Source organism: Trichoplusia ni, chromosome 9, assembly GCF_003590095.1.
Source record: "Trichoplusia ni isolate ovarian cell line Hi5 chromosome 9, tn1, whole genome shotgun sequence".
Classification (NCBI taxonomy): domain Eukaryota; kingdom Metazoa; phylum Arthropoda; class Insecta; order Lepidoptera; family Noctuidae; genus Trichoplusia; species Trichoplusia ni.
This window is the reverse complement of record NC_039486.1, coordinates 6,975,092-6,993,204: the sequence shown is the minus strand read 5'-3', so window position 1 is coordinate 6,993,204 and position 18,113 is coordinate 6,975,092. Positions and strand designations below refer to the sequence as shown.

Here is an 18,113-nt window from a genome sequence, read left to right as displayed (position 1 = left end):
CCTGTTTGCTTGGTTTATGTACAAACATCATTGATATTTATTAGATTCAGGGCTTGTTTCACTGCCACTTTTAGATAAAGATAACAGTTATCTAACAGAGAAAAGATTCATATCTACAACACCATGTTATGAAATAAATAAAAGAGATACGTTTTAAAATACTTTCTGACAAAGTGTGTTACAAAATGGATTTGAATTTTAAATTAACCTGTTCTGAGATATTTTTTTATTTCATAAGTTTTGGCGTTAATCCAACAAGTGGCATTGTTAAAAAATACATTTCTTAGAAACTACCTGAGTCACTGCAACCGTTATAAGCTGCTCTACGGAGAAAAGGTTCACACTATGAAGGCGCAATACACTCAGATACGTGAAGAATGTCGGTAAAAATATGGAACTTTAAGGTTGAATTGTATATATTTAAATATGAATACCTATATGTACTCACAGTAGCTGCACTGGTTAAAAAATTGACTTTTTAATACATCTTGACGAGACAGCATTGTGGAATATTAAGTTCAATAGAAGCCTTATAAAAACCTCCCGGTGAGAAATCACTGGAATCTTGCGCATTCATTGCATTAAACTATTTACTAAAAGCGTTAGTGTCATTAACCTCGGCTGCTTCTCAAGGTCATTGTTCAATAATTAAGTTCTTATAATCTTTGGCAGAATTCAAGTACTCCGAACAAAAACCTCCGAACCCCTTCACTGACTGAATAATTAAATTGAATAGGCTTATTACTAAAGGGAAGGGAGGGCTCATGTTTTATGGTGTAGAATGACTCAAGTTCACACACTTGTTCTAGAACCAGCAAACAGGTTTTAGAATTTCTAATTGGTTTTAGTAAGCTATCAATACTAATGAAATACGGTGAACATGCCAAAGTTTTTTTTACAAAATAGAGTAATATCAGATATCCCATCAATTAGAATCGATTCAATTGGTTAAGCGAACACAAAAAAAACACCGCTATGATTGAATTAGTAAAAGTTGCATACGAATTTTGAAGTTCATTTACAAATAAAGTAATTTTTCGTTTCTCTCGCAACAGTTATGACGAATGTAAAAACATGCGAGGGCTCGAGTTGTACTGATAATGAATTTAAATGACCAAGTGGCCGTAATTCACGAACAAACCAACAAGCCGGTACATTTCTGTAAACATTTCAAACCACTTGAACAGTGGATTTACTCACTGGTTGAGGATCGTGAATAACTATGTAACAGGTAATTACGGGTTACGCGCCAACCAAATTAAATATTTTTAACGGCCCGTTTCCTCGGCTAGTGATGTGACAGTGTATTCCGGACTTTTTTTAAATCTTATCTATATTCTATGACAGTATTTTAACAAATTGCATATCAAAGATATAGGCCGGTATAATTTCATGTTTATGTAAGTTAAGTTCAGATTATAATTTGCATTTGTGTCCACAGTCATTTCCGTGCCTTTCGTTGTTCGCTGTCATGTCTCAATTTTACCTGAGTCCGATATTTGTCCCATGAATGTCGGTAAGGAATTTGTGTAGACGTTCATAAATACCTCACCGCAGACAAACTACATTTCTACTTGTCCAAATTCTATAAATTATTATCTTTAGCTTTAGATAAGTCTACTTCATTTGACAATTACTTAACAGATAAATGTACCTAATCGTTTAAGTGTCGGTTAAGTGTAAGGTTCATTTTTACTTGTTTACAATTTTAAAGCGTAAGCTATCGGTCGCTAATCGATATAATAAATAATAATGAATATTATCGATGAATCGCATCCCTAATAACAGAATGGCGTTTAGCTGCCGTTCGGGGCGCTTGCGCATCGACGATCGACTCACGCGCCCTCTACAATTATCGGATGAAATGTAGGCACTGCTATAGTCTATTGTCTTGCCCTTCTAGATATATGGACTCCACACTCGGCTCTCCCATCACATTCAAATTGCTACGTACAATTATTATTTAGATATATTTTTATAGATCCGAGATTATTTATGTTTTTTTGTCGATCGGGTTAACATTTTGACGTTCGTAATGTAAGTTATAGAGAGACATCGGGAACAAAAGCGCTCTTAACTACAATACAATGTTATGCACAATGCCAATACACACCGCATTTTAATAAGCCAACGGATTCTGAGAAAGAAGAAGAATGCTAAACCCTTAGTGTGAGTTGTCACTGCTGTCAGTTAAGTAAATGTGTATAAAATCGGCCTTTTGTTGATAAGCACTATATGAATACAATTAGTTCAAAAAATAAAACATACATGAAAGTTCTACTTAGTATTTTTTTTATTTTTGCTCAGTACTATTGATTAAGGTAACAACTAAAGAATATACATAAAAAAATTGTCAAATCCTAAAAAAATGTTTAACTAACTCAAAGTTTTGTTGAAATATATTGAACACTTGTAGCGTTCTTAGAAGCGTAGTAAACATGCACTAACAATATCATACGACTTAGTCATTAAAGAGTTGAGTAGTAAACAAAAATGCCACAAAATGAGATAAGGATAGTTTAAAAGCTGTTAAGAGTAAGTCGTTAAAAGCCGGACTCATATGGAAGCCAGAGATTGAAGGACCGACAACCCGACAAGAATAACCATTAATACACGAGTTTACTACTAAATATTTACTGAACAAACACGCAATTTGTTAAAACACACTTCATTTACGAAACGCGGCGCTAAACATTCGCCAATTAACATATCTTTCCCTAGATGTACGTTTTTAAAGTGAACATTCGAGATTTGTAAGTCAATTGCTGATATTCAAACCAAAACTTCACATTCTAAGATTACACGTACGGACAAACTAAACGGTTCCCTCGATAAATTGATACGATACCGTGAAAAGTGTGAAATAAATGTAAACTTTTTACATAAAATGTACCATTATCTATATTTATTAGTGAATACGAAATCCTAACGTAATGTGTGAAAATATATATGTGAATAAAGTAACGGGATTGGAGGTGTGGGCGTAAGATTCTTAACATTTCACTAGCCCCATTTGCATTTTACAACTTTTATCGATGTACTAAACGAGATTCTACCGCGGATGGCGAGAATCAGTGCGTCTTCCATATTGCTTACATTATATCTTGTGTCCCAGGGCGTTAAAAAGGATTGCACCCTATTCATACTTGAAGTTTTAATTAGACGATTTATTACCATTACTTCAAAGATTTTTCCCAAGTTAGTTACGTTTTTTAAATCTCATCAATTTCTCTTCGACGCTATCTTTACTTTCCGATATAGAAACATTTATAACAACATAACTTGTATACTAAACAATAATCAATATAAAAAATACCCTCTTTCGAAAAGCCCTTAAATATAAAACATGCCAAAACACAGTCAACAAAAAGAACAAGGCGGTGAACCAACAAGCACGCTTAAATATAACACGATATGTCAAAACGACGGTCTTAATTGTAATTTAGTAGGTAATACATGAGAGATATCGAGATCAGCCGGCTACGCTCATTTCAGCCTTTCCAAAATTTATTTGACTTATGCGGGCCTCGGATTGAACATTGCACATACAATAACGCACTAAATCATATCACAAGGTAATGCGACGGGGGTGTGTCGGGAACGGAATTAAAATGCAGTAATATCCCGGGCTTGCTGTAATTCTGGCCTGTCTCAGATCAACGAAGATTATCGTAAAGTATTTATTTATCCAGCCTTCCCTCGGGAGGTTAGATACCATCAGGAAATCAATTTTGCAATGAAACGTCGTGGAGGCGTAAAGTTTGTGGCCCTTTAGTTACAGGTGGCGGAGTAATGTCGATTTAAAAGCTATTGAGCTTCCAAAACGTATAAATGTAAAACGAAATTGTTACCGACAACTTGGTAGAACATTTTAAAATTATATTTTTTTTGTAAATTGTATTGAATAAAAAATAAATGTAGTTAGTGCATGGTCTACTGAAAATACTCGGTTGTCCAAGTAATTTTTCATGCAAAGCAGAATATGAGCACGAGCTATGTGATTTAAAAATTAAGTTGCGCTCTACACAAATCACCTGCAGGCAGGAAGGTAACTATAATTCTACAATATATCTTTCGAATCTTAAATCTCGTTATACATTAAATCGGTACGCCTGTGCAATGTACGTACATAAACACACTATAATTTTTTGAACATTCAGATTAAAATTCCATGCATTCGGTTTAGCTAATTTGAATAATCAATACACATAAATTACTCCGTAAGGGTTATTTTTATGTTTTTATTTCATCGGACAGCTTTACATTTTGAAGTTTGTTTAACGACATCTCGGAGTTACTTATTCGACAGCTTCGATAAAGCATTTTAATATAATGAGATGTTCGTTAAAGATGGCCGGTCTTCCGCAGAAAGCAAGACATGCGTGCCTGAGCTAAGCTATGGCCGCGTCCTATAACGTTGTTGTTCGTCTAGCAACTCGGAAAGTCGCAACGAAGATATAAACATAATAAAGACGACAGCTACAAGCTCGCTTCAGCTAAACTCCCATCGCGCCTTCGCCAATGATACACAAATCATAATAAACTTCATACAAGTTCAACTTGTGAACTACATACACACACCGATCTCATAAGTATCCCTACATAAACACCGATGTATGACGTAGAAAGCAACAGAACCACTAGGAACCGGTTCAACTTCACATGAATGCACACATATAAACTGTCCAATTAAGCAAGGCCTATGACAGGCCGATCAGTGTCCCCGCGCAGGTCTCCGTGAGGAATGCCGGGGCAGACGAGGCAGGTCATGCTTCACTGGTCGTTATAGTCAACAGCGATAAGAAAGCTGACTCGCCGAGGGATTGTCAAGAAACAATCTGTATTGTGATTATGGACAGATATTGAAAAATTGTTGCGAAAATAGATAGCAATAGATTGACCACACATTCCTATCAATAAAATCTGTATATAAAAACAGTTTATGACGCCGATTATATGAAAACTTATCACCGCATTAATTCCAAACAAAATATTGGAACATGAAGTTTGACAAATTTTACAATCAAACATAGCAAATATGTTTTTTTTTTATAATCTTGACCAATTTATCAGAGCTGAGTATCTAATCATATTAATAAAATTTAAATGAAAATATATAAATGATACACGCTAGATACTCACTCACTTCATTTACGTCTTCCATAATCAATACCTAATTATAATAAAGAATGCTTACGTATGCATATAATATTTCAGAAGTCACTAAACTTTTTTAGAACCAATCCGCACTAAACTGTGAAATTATAATATCAATAAATTACTTTAATATCTATATTTACTAGTTTTTCTAAGGTGCGTTTAAACTGCAATAAATAAATGAATAACAAACTTCCCTGCAAATACCTCAAAGATTATTAAAAGTAATTATAACTAATAGCGTCTATTAATTTAACTAAGTTTCAAGATATTATATCAAAATGTAATTGGCTTAATCCTTATATGGGGACCAGACTTGTTTTGATAAATACTCTAGTGTTCTTGGTCTCATAGCGATCAAATAAACTGTATCTATGAAGTGAGCGATTTCTCTAGACACAGTATCATCTGCAATGGTGGCGCAAACCGATTTTCTACATCCAAAGTCGTGAAAAACTAATCCGACATGTGAACCACACCTGATAGCTTTATAATTTATTGCCGCTATGTTTTCTTGTGATAAACGAACGTGTTAAGAAATAGTCTCATAGTGAAAAGACAGTATCTGATCGTACACATGCAATACATTCAGAATCTTAATATAAGCTTAGATAATATTATGTATGTATATTTTAGATTTTTTGAAAAGTGGGGCTTTTTTAAAACACCGAACAAAAACATGTTCTTTATTGTACTTCAATAAAATGCTTTCTGTATAAAAAATGTCGACTAGATCCATTTGAAAGTGGATCTCAAAACTGAGTCTGGTAAAATAACTCGTTTCGTGTATTCCGCCTTTCTTGTACAAAAAAGTTGGAATATTAGAAAATACAAGTCGATATCAGTTTTGGTAGACGATGTTCGATTTTATACGAATTTAATGTTCCACAACCGGTATCCAATATAAGGCAGCATAAATTTAGATTTTAAAGTATTTCAGTGGTTGTTTTAACTTGATAAACTAATAATTGGATAACAAAAAAGCAATACGTAATAAAATAAAACATTAACATTTTGTTTTAAGCGGCGATATTGTATTACACCCATATTTCAATGGACAAATGAATAATCTTATATTGTAGACCATAAATCAATGATCTAAGAGTCTAGACGGCAATACTAGTTTGGTATGCAACAATAAAATATTTATAGACATATAACTTGACAGCAATCAATGAAAAGTGCTGTAAAGTCAAAATGATGGATCAATTTGTCTGTTCACAATGTTTAATCTCATCTCCGTGTGTTAACTTTTTCTCAAAAACTATTTTGGAATGCAAAATGGATATAATCATGTCCTGTTTCTTTACATAAGTATGAATGATATTTCAATTATTATAAACAAAAAATTAGCACTGACGAAGGTGTCAGTATTGACAGGAAACCGTTACTATAAACTAATCATTTCTGTCAGCGCTTGACTATAAATTCTTATATTTTATTGTTTTAAAAACCTGTTAAGCTTCTTAATAGTCACTAAGTTTGATGATTGCTACGTAATACGTTTTAAAATGGATAGTCTTAAGGTATAAAATTAAGTTCGAAATACTTTTACCTAAATACTTTTTTACATTGATGATTAAAAATAAAATGTGTAAATACTAAAGACTGTTTATTGCCATACTATATTGATGACGAAAAACATTCAAAAATTTTAAATTAATTATCAAAAAAACTTTATAATAACGTAAAAACCAGTCTATACATTTCCCACAGCTAAGGAATTATTTTATTATTTTTTCTCTACGCTAAGTCACTGCGGATTGGAAATTTTAGGTCCCAATATTTAAGATCCATTTTCTTAACGGTGTTTTCTGTGATGATTAGTCAGTAACAAGAACTGAAAGGCCACCACGACTAAAATAATTTACCACTAAATATTTTGTTGGTTTGCACATTATTTATTTTGCATATAACCGTTATTTTTCGAAATATTTCTAGCCTATAGCTGTGTACTGTGTGCAATACAAATAACGTCATTTTAAACGAAGAAAATAATTACTATAAAGAGTACCCAGTATATCCTGAGATGAACCCAACAATGACAAAAGTTCTACCTCTACATTATATTGAACATAAACGTATATAATCTAAAATATAAAATTCCCGTGTCACGATGTTAGTTACCGTGCTCCTCCGAAACGGTACGACCGATTCTTATGAAATTTTGTATACATATTGGGTAGGTCTGAGAATGGAACAACATCTATTTTTCATACCCCTAAGTGTTAAGGGTTGCCCACACTAAATAAATAAATTTTATTTTTTGGACTACATTGTTTGTTTTTTTTTATAATGTGGCATTAAAAATACACACAACTAGGGAAAAAAAATATTCGGCAAAACAACGTTTGCTAGTTATATGTATAAATGTAATAATAAAGAGCAAATACCCAATACCAGATCATCCTATAGGTATACTAACACAAAGTATATCATGGTATAATGAGTTATAGTATCAATCCCTGCAATGGATAGGGCCTCCTTTAAAGGAAAGATGTCTGGTACTAGGTTTCACAATATTTGCCTTTCTCTTTAATTCCACATATTTCATCTCCATTTTCGTTTCTAGCTATGTTTTATACGCTTAACGATATTTCTGACGAATAACTGGTATTGTGTCAATAGGACTAGTAGTAATGAGATAATTTTTTGTGTCAAGTAAAAGAGTCCAAGTTTGATTTCCATAATTATTTATTTTATTTATTATATATTTATTTATTTATTAAACAGATACATGATAAGAACATTAAATCTGATGCAATGTCCAACAAAACTATCGACATAGTTTGTCTGTTGGACCTTGTTAAACATTTTTTATACATAGATATCTAGGTATGTTAATTAAATATAGTATATAATATTAAGGTAATGTGTTAGTTAAATATTTTTTTAATTATTTTCCTAATTGAATATGCATAGAAAATTAATATCAAAACCATCTTATGAACACGTTTCATTGAAAATAAGAAGAAAAAACAGTCAGAGAACATCTTTATTTCAAGTCGTGTACATAAATACTAAGATTCAATTACCCTTCTTAATTTAGCTTTACATTTAACTTTTATTTAAAATGTTATCGAACCTCTCAAAGGCTTGTAAAACGAACTTATCCTTTAAGTTAAGTTTGTAGAATTAAGCAACTAGGGCTGTGTAAGTAATTTGATACCGAACTAAAGTTAAAGCTCGCACGATTTCGCTGATTTACGCAACTTACTCAAATGGTACAGCGGTGCAGCGTAGGATTTCACTAAGGATACTGCGATTCAAGTCAAGTCACGACTGACGTCTTTCGGCAACTTGTCAGTCACCGGTTATCTCGCCGATTATACCAATATAATGGCAAATGCTAGTCGCGTGACACGAGCTTTATAATTGGTTTATTATTGTCACTATAAGCTCATTAACGTTAGGAAATCTGCGCGACCCAACGGCTCCTGCCTTGTTAGACTCTGCAAACATTTAACAGCCGAGAGGATTTCAACGAACATGAATGCACTCATTTCCATTATTATTCAATTAAGAAGTGTTAATAATGAATAAATTTATTTTATACCACTCGTTTCGGTATTTAAATTAAAAAAATTAACGGAAATTACTTAATGCTTTTTAAGATATAACAAAAAGTTGTGTTTATTTGACTTTGGAAAGCAAGGTAAGTGATTTTTTCCCGGCGATAACGCTCTTAGAGGACGTGCCACCCAAACTCGTTATCAATTGCGCCTCGGAACGCATTTAGGCGGGGTAACAGGTTAAATAAACGTTGATTTAACATTTAAAGTTTTCGTCCAATCGGCACGTTTGCGCTGGCCACCAATAAATTCATTGATAAAAAACCGAAACGCTAATAAGTTAAAAACAGCCGACTTTAAATCGGTAATTCCGAGCAACGCTCTCTGTCGATTCAAATCAATGATTTTTGTGTCTTAACTGAAGAATGTAATTTCCGCTCTAATGTGGGAATTCGCAAAAACTGTTATTCAGGGTTGTACAGGTTTTCGATAAACTTTTACGGTTACTTTTGACGAAATATTCTGTAAGATTCTGCAATCTGCTATTAGAAATAAAGTTAAAATTTATTTTGTTTTATAATATTGACCTAGAAAGATCTTCAATAGATAGTTAAAAGAATACTCAGCAACCAGTTAATCAATGACAAAGAAACTTTAACAAATAGTAAACATAAAATCCAACATTCCAACACATTTCGCATCCACATCTACCAATATTTATAATCTTTAAATGGTAAGAAAGAATAAAGAAACCATTACGCAAATCGGGGGTTAAACGCGCCGCTAGGACACAGGACTATTAGTAGTGGCGTGAAATAATGAAAGCCATTTCACAGTAGAACGTAACGTTGTACGTTCATTAAGGCGGGTGTCGATGGCCGCGCCGCCGGGTGCAAGTTGCATAAATCAGTCCCGGGAATGCAGCCCGGCGCCCTAATGCGCTTTCGGTGTCGGTTGATAGTCACCCCCCTCCCCTTCTTACCTTAAATCGCTCCTTTTCACACAATCATACCCCCCAAAGATTTTATGGCGGGCTCCATTAAAAATGCAATGATAATTGAGACGGCCGTAACTGCACACGACTACTGGAGATTGAGCAAAGACACTAAATGCATTCTCAGAATTCTATGGCTACGAAATGTGTCTGAATACTGCTCTTATTCAATTTACTGGAGTAGGATACCGAAATCATGAATCACGTTTAAATTTACATTTTTCAACATTATCTTCAATGTATTATAGAAACAAAAAAAGCCCTATCATGATATGAGATCAGTAACGCATGAGTAATCTATTTGATAATATCTTTTTTACAAATCCCCACGCATAGCTAACACGCCTAAAACAAAAGATTTTCTATTTACCAGTAATCGCGGTTCACATCGTTACGCGATATAACTTAATTATTTTAAATTTAATGTCAACTGACCCGTAACGGTTTTGTAGTCATGATCGCTCGGGTATGTGCGCTGTGCGTCAGGCCGCACCTGACCACTTTTCAGATTAAAATCATAAAAATAATTGGAGTCGGTTTCTCATACTTGACACCTCTAAGTTGATGCACACATTCTTTTTTATTTAGGCTCTGTACGAAAAAGTTCAATATTACAGAATTAAAATGGACCATCTAATTTTTATTAACTTAATACTGTAACTATTAAAACTCTTACAATAACTTATAAGCACGAGAAGAAGACATGTATGCATATTATGGTAAAATCGTTATTGGCGAAGATTTCTTATCCCAATAATAAAATATTCATGCAATTCTGAACACTTTTGATAAAGGTAAGACGACTCTTTATCTTTACATAATACAAAATATTGCCAAATAACGTCTGCATTCCCTAATTGTATGTAAATCAGCGACTGAATATAACGAGATTTTCCATTATAAAATAAAATGTTGTTAAGAAGTACTGTTTACGACAATATATTGAGTAGTAAAAGTGACACTTCTCACTCGGCTCGACCAATCGCCTGCCTTCGATTAAGTAACATATTCGATTCGTATATTCAAATAAGTGAGCCTCGGATTTTAATACGTTTTTACATTATTACCCCAATTCCTAAAGATTTTACTGTAACTTTGAGGACATTTCGGTCGCCCGTTAAAGATAACGGCTGTGCCAATATAAAATAACTTGCCAGTTTTATGTGTTAGCGGACTTTAAAAATAACGCGATTATTTTAAACAAAGTACTTCCTAAATAGAATAATTCGTAAAGTGTGACATTTACGACGCCGTGCAGGATTTTTACATTGAATCACCCCGAAGTCACTGTTTTATTGTTGTCGTAAGAAACGACTTTATGACAGGACCATTACGGTTGCCGCCTGATCATTTCCACTAAAATATTCCCAAACCATGTTATTCAAAACGTATCCATCTATTTCCAGTCCATTTTTTTAAAGGCGCTATTTGCACTAAAACCAACACTTGTGTATCCCTTAATCCGGTCTGAATTTATTTAAATGCTAACTTTTATCAGTAAAGAAGTTTTTATGTTTATTTTATGAACTTTGCAATTAACATGCTCTCATTGCTTTATTGCGAAAATATTAACTGTATATTTTATGAAGTTTATTGGTGAATGGAAACTATTATTTCAATTGGCTTAAGTTGTTTTAATAATAACAAACAGTGTTTTTTTTAAATAAAGGAAAGGAATCGCAAAATGTATTGTGTAGTGTAGACGGACCCCACCCGTATGTCAGAGGTCCAGCGTTTTATACGTCAAAGGTGAGGTACAATATCGTAATCGTAATGTGACGAGATCTTTTACGAGCACACGACCAGTTTTAGGTACTTTTTATTTCTCTCGCAAAATAACGAAATTGCGTTTAAAACTTGTGACTCAAAATGGCTTTTTCGGGATTGAAGGTCAAATTGTTATTACTGAGCTGGCTTGTGTTCAATGGACGGAGATTTTTAACTTTATATAAGTAACCATCATTTGCGACAAAGTATCACAAGTGTACAATATTAATATTGTCCTGCGATTCATATCAGCAGATGTTCTGCGTATTTTTTCCGTAGTCCGTCTCATCCCACGACTTGGCAAGCCTTTCATATCTCCCCCATAATGTGTATGATACTAATAAAATGATACGTGTTACAAACAAAAGTCATGTTTTACCTACAGTTAATCTTTGGAAGGTTTCAGAACGAGTGTTCCGATATCGTTTGCGAGACGCGACTTATCGTAATTTAGAGCCCCCGATTAGACTGCGCCGGCCGACATACGCTAACGAGCATTCATTTTTTATTTATTTTTGTTTTAACAACAGTACGGTGCCGATGTTTTGTCTCTACCGGCGATTGTGCCAAGTTAATTGGATTGTTCCCTTTGAATTGTTAACTGTACTACAACGCTAAAAATCACTCGATGCGACCATACAATATGTCCAATTAATTATATTATTTTATTTTAAACTTACCTTAGTCGTTGTCGTTTTTAGCGGTGCTCCTGTAGACACTGCACATATCTCCACTTCGTACCGGTCCACGCCGGCTTCTCGGTCGAGAGACACAGCTGTGGATAGTATTCCCAACGAAGAATCTATGTCAAACAACCTGTCCACTTGCCTACCATCACCGGTCACATTCACTATGTAATATTCTAAGCCCGATTTATAGTTATTAGTCAAGTTTAACACGGCCGTACCCGCGGGTTCGTTTTCAGCCACGGATACCGAACCTACATTAGTCCAGGTGACACCTTGCAGGTCTGCACCGCCCATAATTACTGTGAGATAGGTCTCAGTGCTCTTCTGTTCACTTAACACTGCCTCATCTGTAGCTTTTATGACTAAGTTCCAGCGAGCCTCCGGTGTCGCAGGAGGATAACGTAAAGTCAATGCGCCGTTACTTCGGTGCAAATCGAATAGATCGTTGCCACCGTGGATAAGCTTGTAAGTGACCAATCCATTTGTTCCTGAATCTAAGTCACGGGCTAAAACGTTCATGATAAATATTCCACGGCCGGCACTTCTTCCTAGCCTCTCGGTGTTGATCACGGCTGCATTCATAGATACGAAAACTGGAGCGTTGTCGTTTATATCTTCCACGATTACAGTAACTAATTTCTCTGCAGATAGCCTCGCCGATGGTGGCTCTGCTCTATCATAAGCGACAACGGTTATTCTGAATGTGTCTATACTTTCTCTATCAATAGGTAGTAAAGTATGTATGACCCCAGTGATGTTATTTATGGCAAAGTGCCGCTTGCTGTCATTAGGGTCTTGGTGCGTGATCGAATAATAAACTTTACCATTTAAGCCTGAATCTGGGTCCTCTGCGGTGACTGTCACTATTGGTGTGTGCTTAGGAATACCTTCTCGGATTTGCCGCACAATAGCCGTATTAGTAAAGATGGGTGCGTTGTCATTTGCGTCGATAACATTTACGGTAAATAATATGCTTGAAGATAAACTTGGATTACCGTTATCTGTCGCAGTAATGTTCAATACGTACGAAGTTAAATCTTCGTAGTCTAATTGTTTGTGTAAAAACAACTCGCCTGAGTAGCTGTCGATAAAGAATGCTTCTTTCCTATTCCCTGATGAGATGGAAAACTGCAGTTCTCGATTTATACCCAAGTCTGCGTCAGTGGCATGGAATTGTATTATCTTTTTATTTACCGGTTCAGTTTCTAGTACCGACACTTTCATTTGAGTTTGAGTAAACACCGGTGCATTATCATTCTCATCTAAAACATCAACTGTAATTGTTGTGGTCGCAGAAAGGCGTATTGTTTGACCAGAGTCATGTGCCATGATTGTCAGGCGATAGTGGTCAGTTGTTTCGCGATCCAACGGTTTGTTAATCAATAATTGTCCGGTAGCTTCATCTAAGGTAAACTTTCCCAAGTCATCACCACCTATCAGTTTATAGTAGATGTCACCATTCAATCCCTCGTCAGCATCTGTCGAGTACACTCGCATAATAGAAGCTCCCACAGCGGCACCTTCAGATACCTCGACCTTATACGGAGTACGCGTAAAGACAGGCGCGTTGTCATTGACATCTGTTATGTAAATCGTAACTCGTACAGAATCGGACAATTTAACTTTACCGTTATCACTAACTGTTACAGTTAAGGTTATGTAATTTTGACCATTATTTTGTGCTAAGCTTTCTCTGTCAAATGATTTCAATGTCTTTATGAAACCGTTTCTAGAGTCTATTCTAAAATCATTTTGCGCTATAGGCAGTGAAAACGTAAGCTCTGCGTTGCGACCGATGTCCCTGTCCGTAGCTGTTAACTTTCCAACGAAAGTATCAGGTGGTTCATTTTCCTTAATTTTGAATATGAATGTGGTGTTAGTAAATTGTGGGCTATTGTCGTTCTCATCTAAGACATGAATAACCACAGGCACTTGGGAAGATCTTGCTGGTTTTCCGTAGTCAGTCGCAATTATCGTTAACGAGTAGTAATCACGTTCTTCTCTGTCTAGAAGGCTTTTGACGTATAGGTAACCATCTGGGAATACGCCAAACTTTCCATCAGTGTTTCCTTCCGCGATGTAGTAAGATATTCTACCGCTAGCTCCTAGATCAGCGTCAGACGCCGAAATTGCGAAAAATCTTGTATTGACTAATGTAGACTCAAGTAGAGATGTCTCATATGACGTGTGATCAAACACAGGGGTGTGGTCGTTAACGTCATCAATAACAACGGATATGGAGTGCTTTGCTGCTAAGGAGGGACTTCCGTTGTCGGTAGCAGTTACTTCAATAAACATGATAGTACCTGGTTCACTTGAAATTGGTTTGTTCAAATAAATAACTCCCGTAGTTTCTGATATCCGAAAGTTACTTTCAGGGTTATAACTCAACGTATAAAAGATTGTTCTGTTCGATCCTGAATCACGATCTGTAGCTCTAGCAAAGTACACTTCTTGTCCTACTGCCATATTTTCAGGAATGTGTATTTCATCCTTGTCTTCAATAAATATAGGATAATTGTCGTTTACATCTAGAACGGAAATGTTTACTGTAGTAAATCCAAAGGCTACTCCCGTTTTCGCCATAACCTTGAGATGGTAAGTCATCTTATCTTCACGGTCTACATTAGAATCAGTAGTGATTGCTCCGGTTTTTTCGTCCATTTTGAAGATATGTTTTGGGTCCCCTTCCAAAATGTAGTATGATATTGTATCACTAGATATCCTGGCATTTACTTTTCCTACTAAACGTCCAATCTCTGCCTTTGACGTTCCTTCATCTTCAAGAATTTTAAATGTGTAGCCGTTATAACCATCAAACTGTAGATTTTTACGTTGGGATGTTTTTACTATTTCAACGATAGCGTCTTCAAAAGCACGTCTGTTTCCTTTGTCTTTGCAAGATATCTTTAAAGTGTAAACAGTTTCCGGGGCTTTTCTAAAATCTTTTTGCAAAACAATATTACCGGTCCACGGTTCTATGTCAAAATAACCGTCACCACCACTTTCCAGTCTGTACATAATTCTAGCATTTTCACCTTCGTCCAGGTCTAAGGCTTTCACTTGTAAAACATTCGTGCCCACTGGCAAGTCCTCATTGATACTTTCAATATACCTTTGTGGGTAAAACATGGGGTCATTATCGTTAACATCAAGAACCTTCAGTAATATTGTGGCAGTAGAAGATTGTGGAGGAAATCCTTGATCTTTCGCTAGTACTTGAAGTTCATACAAAGGTATTCTTTCTCTATCTAATTCGATCACTGTACTAAGTTGCCCCGTAATGGGATCTAATATGAAGGTATTGGGGTATTTTCTCTCTATGCTTGATGGTAAATAATATGAGACTGATCCATTCGTACCCTGATCATAATCAGATGCTGTCAGAATGAGTATTTCCTTGATAGGCTTTATATTTTCATGTAGTGTAGCATTTATCTGTGGCTGAGAGAAGCACGGAGCTTCATCGTTTTCATCTAAAATGGTGATTTTCAATCTAGTATACGCCCATTTAGGGTTAGGTCCTCCGTCTCTTGCTGAAACGTTCAGCTCGACCGTACCTTGTATTTCACGGTCCAACATTGATTTTGTTGTGACCAAACCTGTCAAATGATCAATAGAAAACCACTGTTGTTGATTTCCATCATAAAAGTCATAGAATATTTCAGCGTTTACTCCAGTGTCTTCATCAGTAGCTGTTATACTGGCCACGTAAGACCCAGAAGGAGCAAGCTCTGTGAGAACTGCAGAATATTCAGATTTTTCAAACACAGGCTCATGGTCATTAACATCATTAACATGAATAACTAAAAATGAGGTAGCTGTACGTGGAGGTGATCCTCTATCAGTAGCGACTACAGTCAAATTGTACTTGCTAATTTCTTCTCTATCTAAGACACCATTTACATGTACTATATACACGCTGGATGAATTTTCTAAGCGAAAATGGTTAAGTTCATTACCAGCAACTATACTTATGCTTGTAATACCATTTAAACCCGCATCTAAATCAGTTACTGTTATAGCAGCTACAAGTGACCCATTTTTAGCATTTTCGTCTACAGTTGCAAAGTTTGCTGTAGGAGGAACGTAAGTGAACGTTATGACAGGATCATGATCATTGGCATCAATGAGATTGACTGTGACATACGTGCGTGCATCTTGCCGAGGTACGCCATGGTCTTTTGCAATAACAGTTAGAACACAAGTCATATTACAAGTAGTATTACTACAATACTTAGGGCAATTCAGCTTCTTGGCTGTTGTTATCACTCCAGACTCAGGATCCACTGCAAACTGTCGTTCCGTATCGGTCACTTCATAGGTAATTTTACTATTATCACCTAAATCACTATCCGTGGCTGTTACTTTTAGAACTGTGGTCCCCGGTGGTACACTCTCATTTAGAGACACTGAGAAGTCACTTTGATCGAATATAGGAGGATTATCGTTCACATCTAGTATAGAAACATTCACTTGGAGATACCCGTACTTAGGTGGGTTACCACCATCACGTGCTGATATATTCAGGATGTAAAAGTCTGTTGTTTCTCTATCCAACTTTCCTGTTGTTTCCAAGTGTAAATATGATGTTTGGCCACTTGGGTTAACGGTGACATTCAACCGAAACTTCCCCTCATTATCACCATCAACTATTCTGTAATCGTTAGTGATACCGTTTTCTCCTAAATCCATATCAGTCGCCGCATCGAGCAATAACTTTGTCCCGGCCGCGGCACTTTCAGAAAACGCAACCGCTATACTCGGTTCGGGGAATTCCGGATAATTGTCATTCACATCTGTCACCCGTAATCGCACTTCTATAGGATAAGTCGGCTGACTGGATAACACAACGAACGCGTAGCGGTCCACGGCTTCCCTATCGAGCACCAAGTTGGTCCTGATTTCACCGGACACCGGGTCGAGGATGAATTCCTTGGGCGGCTCATTAAAACGATAGGTGAAACCGGGTTTTGTGGGGATCCTGCCAACGATGGTACCGACGGGCTGGTCCTCGAGAACGCGAAGGTCGACACCGGTATCGACGGCGCGGGACTGCATCTGCTCGGCGGCGGCGCCGACGCCCGCGCCCAGGAGCGCCGCCAGCGCGACCAGCGCCACGTGCCATCGCCACATCCTCGTCATGACACCGACAAAAACATCGCAGGGTTGTTCTTCGTCAGCGAAAGTTGACGCGCGCCGGGAGCACTCGCTGTGTCCCGTTCGCGCAGACTCGCGCACTCGCTCTCGTCAGGTATGCAGCATGGCCGCGACGACCTGCGCGCGCACGAATATCTCACGGAGAGTGCGACCCGCCGCGGCTGCGCCTACGCCGTCACATTCATTCGTAAACACGTGACAAAACACAATCTACGGTAGTCTAACATGTACGTCCCGAGTAGCACTAAACAAGAATCTAAACACTATAGTCACCCGATAACACGCAACACAATTTGAAAGCACTTTTCAGTTATGTTTTTGTTATGTTTGATAAGTGTCGAACGCGGCGGATGCGGCATGCGGGCGGCGTCGCAGTCGGCGCGGCACTGGCAGGCGGAGGCTCCACGCGGCCCGCGCCCCTCCCTCCGGCCAGCGAACCTCCCCCGCAGCTTTGAAAGCTTCCACTGTAGCTGCGTGATGATGATGCCGAGATAATGGACGTCGAAGGATTCTACTATTTATTGTTCGATACGAGTTACTTACCATTCTAAGAAATGCTTATAGGAGCACAGGTAAACAAATATAAACGTAACCACATAAGTATTGGGTATAATACTTTAGTTTAAAACTTGTAAAATCTAGGAGGCGTCAATTTGTTTTTGAAACTGTTTGTCTATTATTATCCTTTCGTTTACATTTTGTAATGGTTTGCTATACAGTAACCGTTTTTCTTTTACTTTAATTTCATTTTATAATTTATCTCATTATTGTTTAATAATAACAAGTTTTTAGACATTTTCAACGAACCGCGAATTTTAAACCTTAATACTATCT

General features: G+C 36.6%; 1 protein-coding gene across 1 annotated transcript in view; it reads right to left on the bottom strand.

Annotated features, from left to right (window-relative positions):
- The window catches only part of LOC113497620 (cadherin-related tumor suppressor), a 107,602-nt gene extending 89,866 nt beyond the window's left edge, over window positions 1-17,736 (bottom strand). Inside the window, exon 1 of the mRNA XM_026877216.1 lies at window positions 12,111-17,736. Coding sequence (XP_026733017.1) covers window positions 12,111-17,264 — 5,154 coding nt within the window. The 5' untranslated portion in view covers window positions 17,265-17,736. The remainder of the gene's footprint in view (window positions 1-12,110) is intronic.
- Window positions 17,737-18,113: the final 377 nt, after the last annotated feature.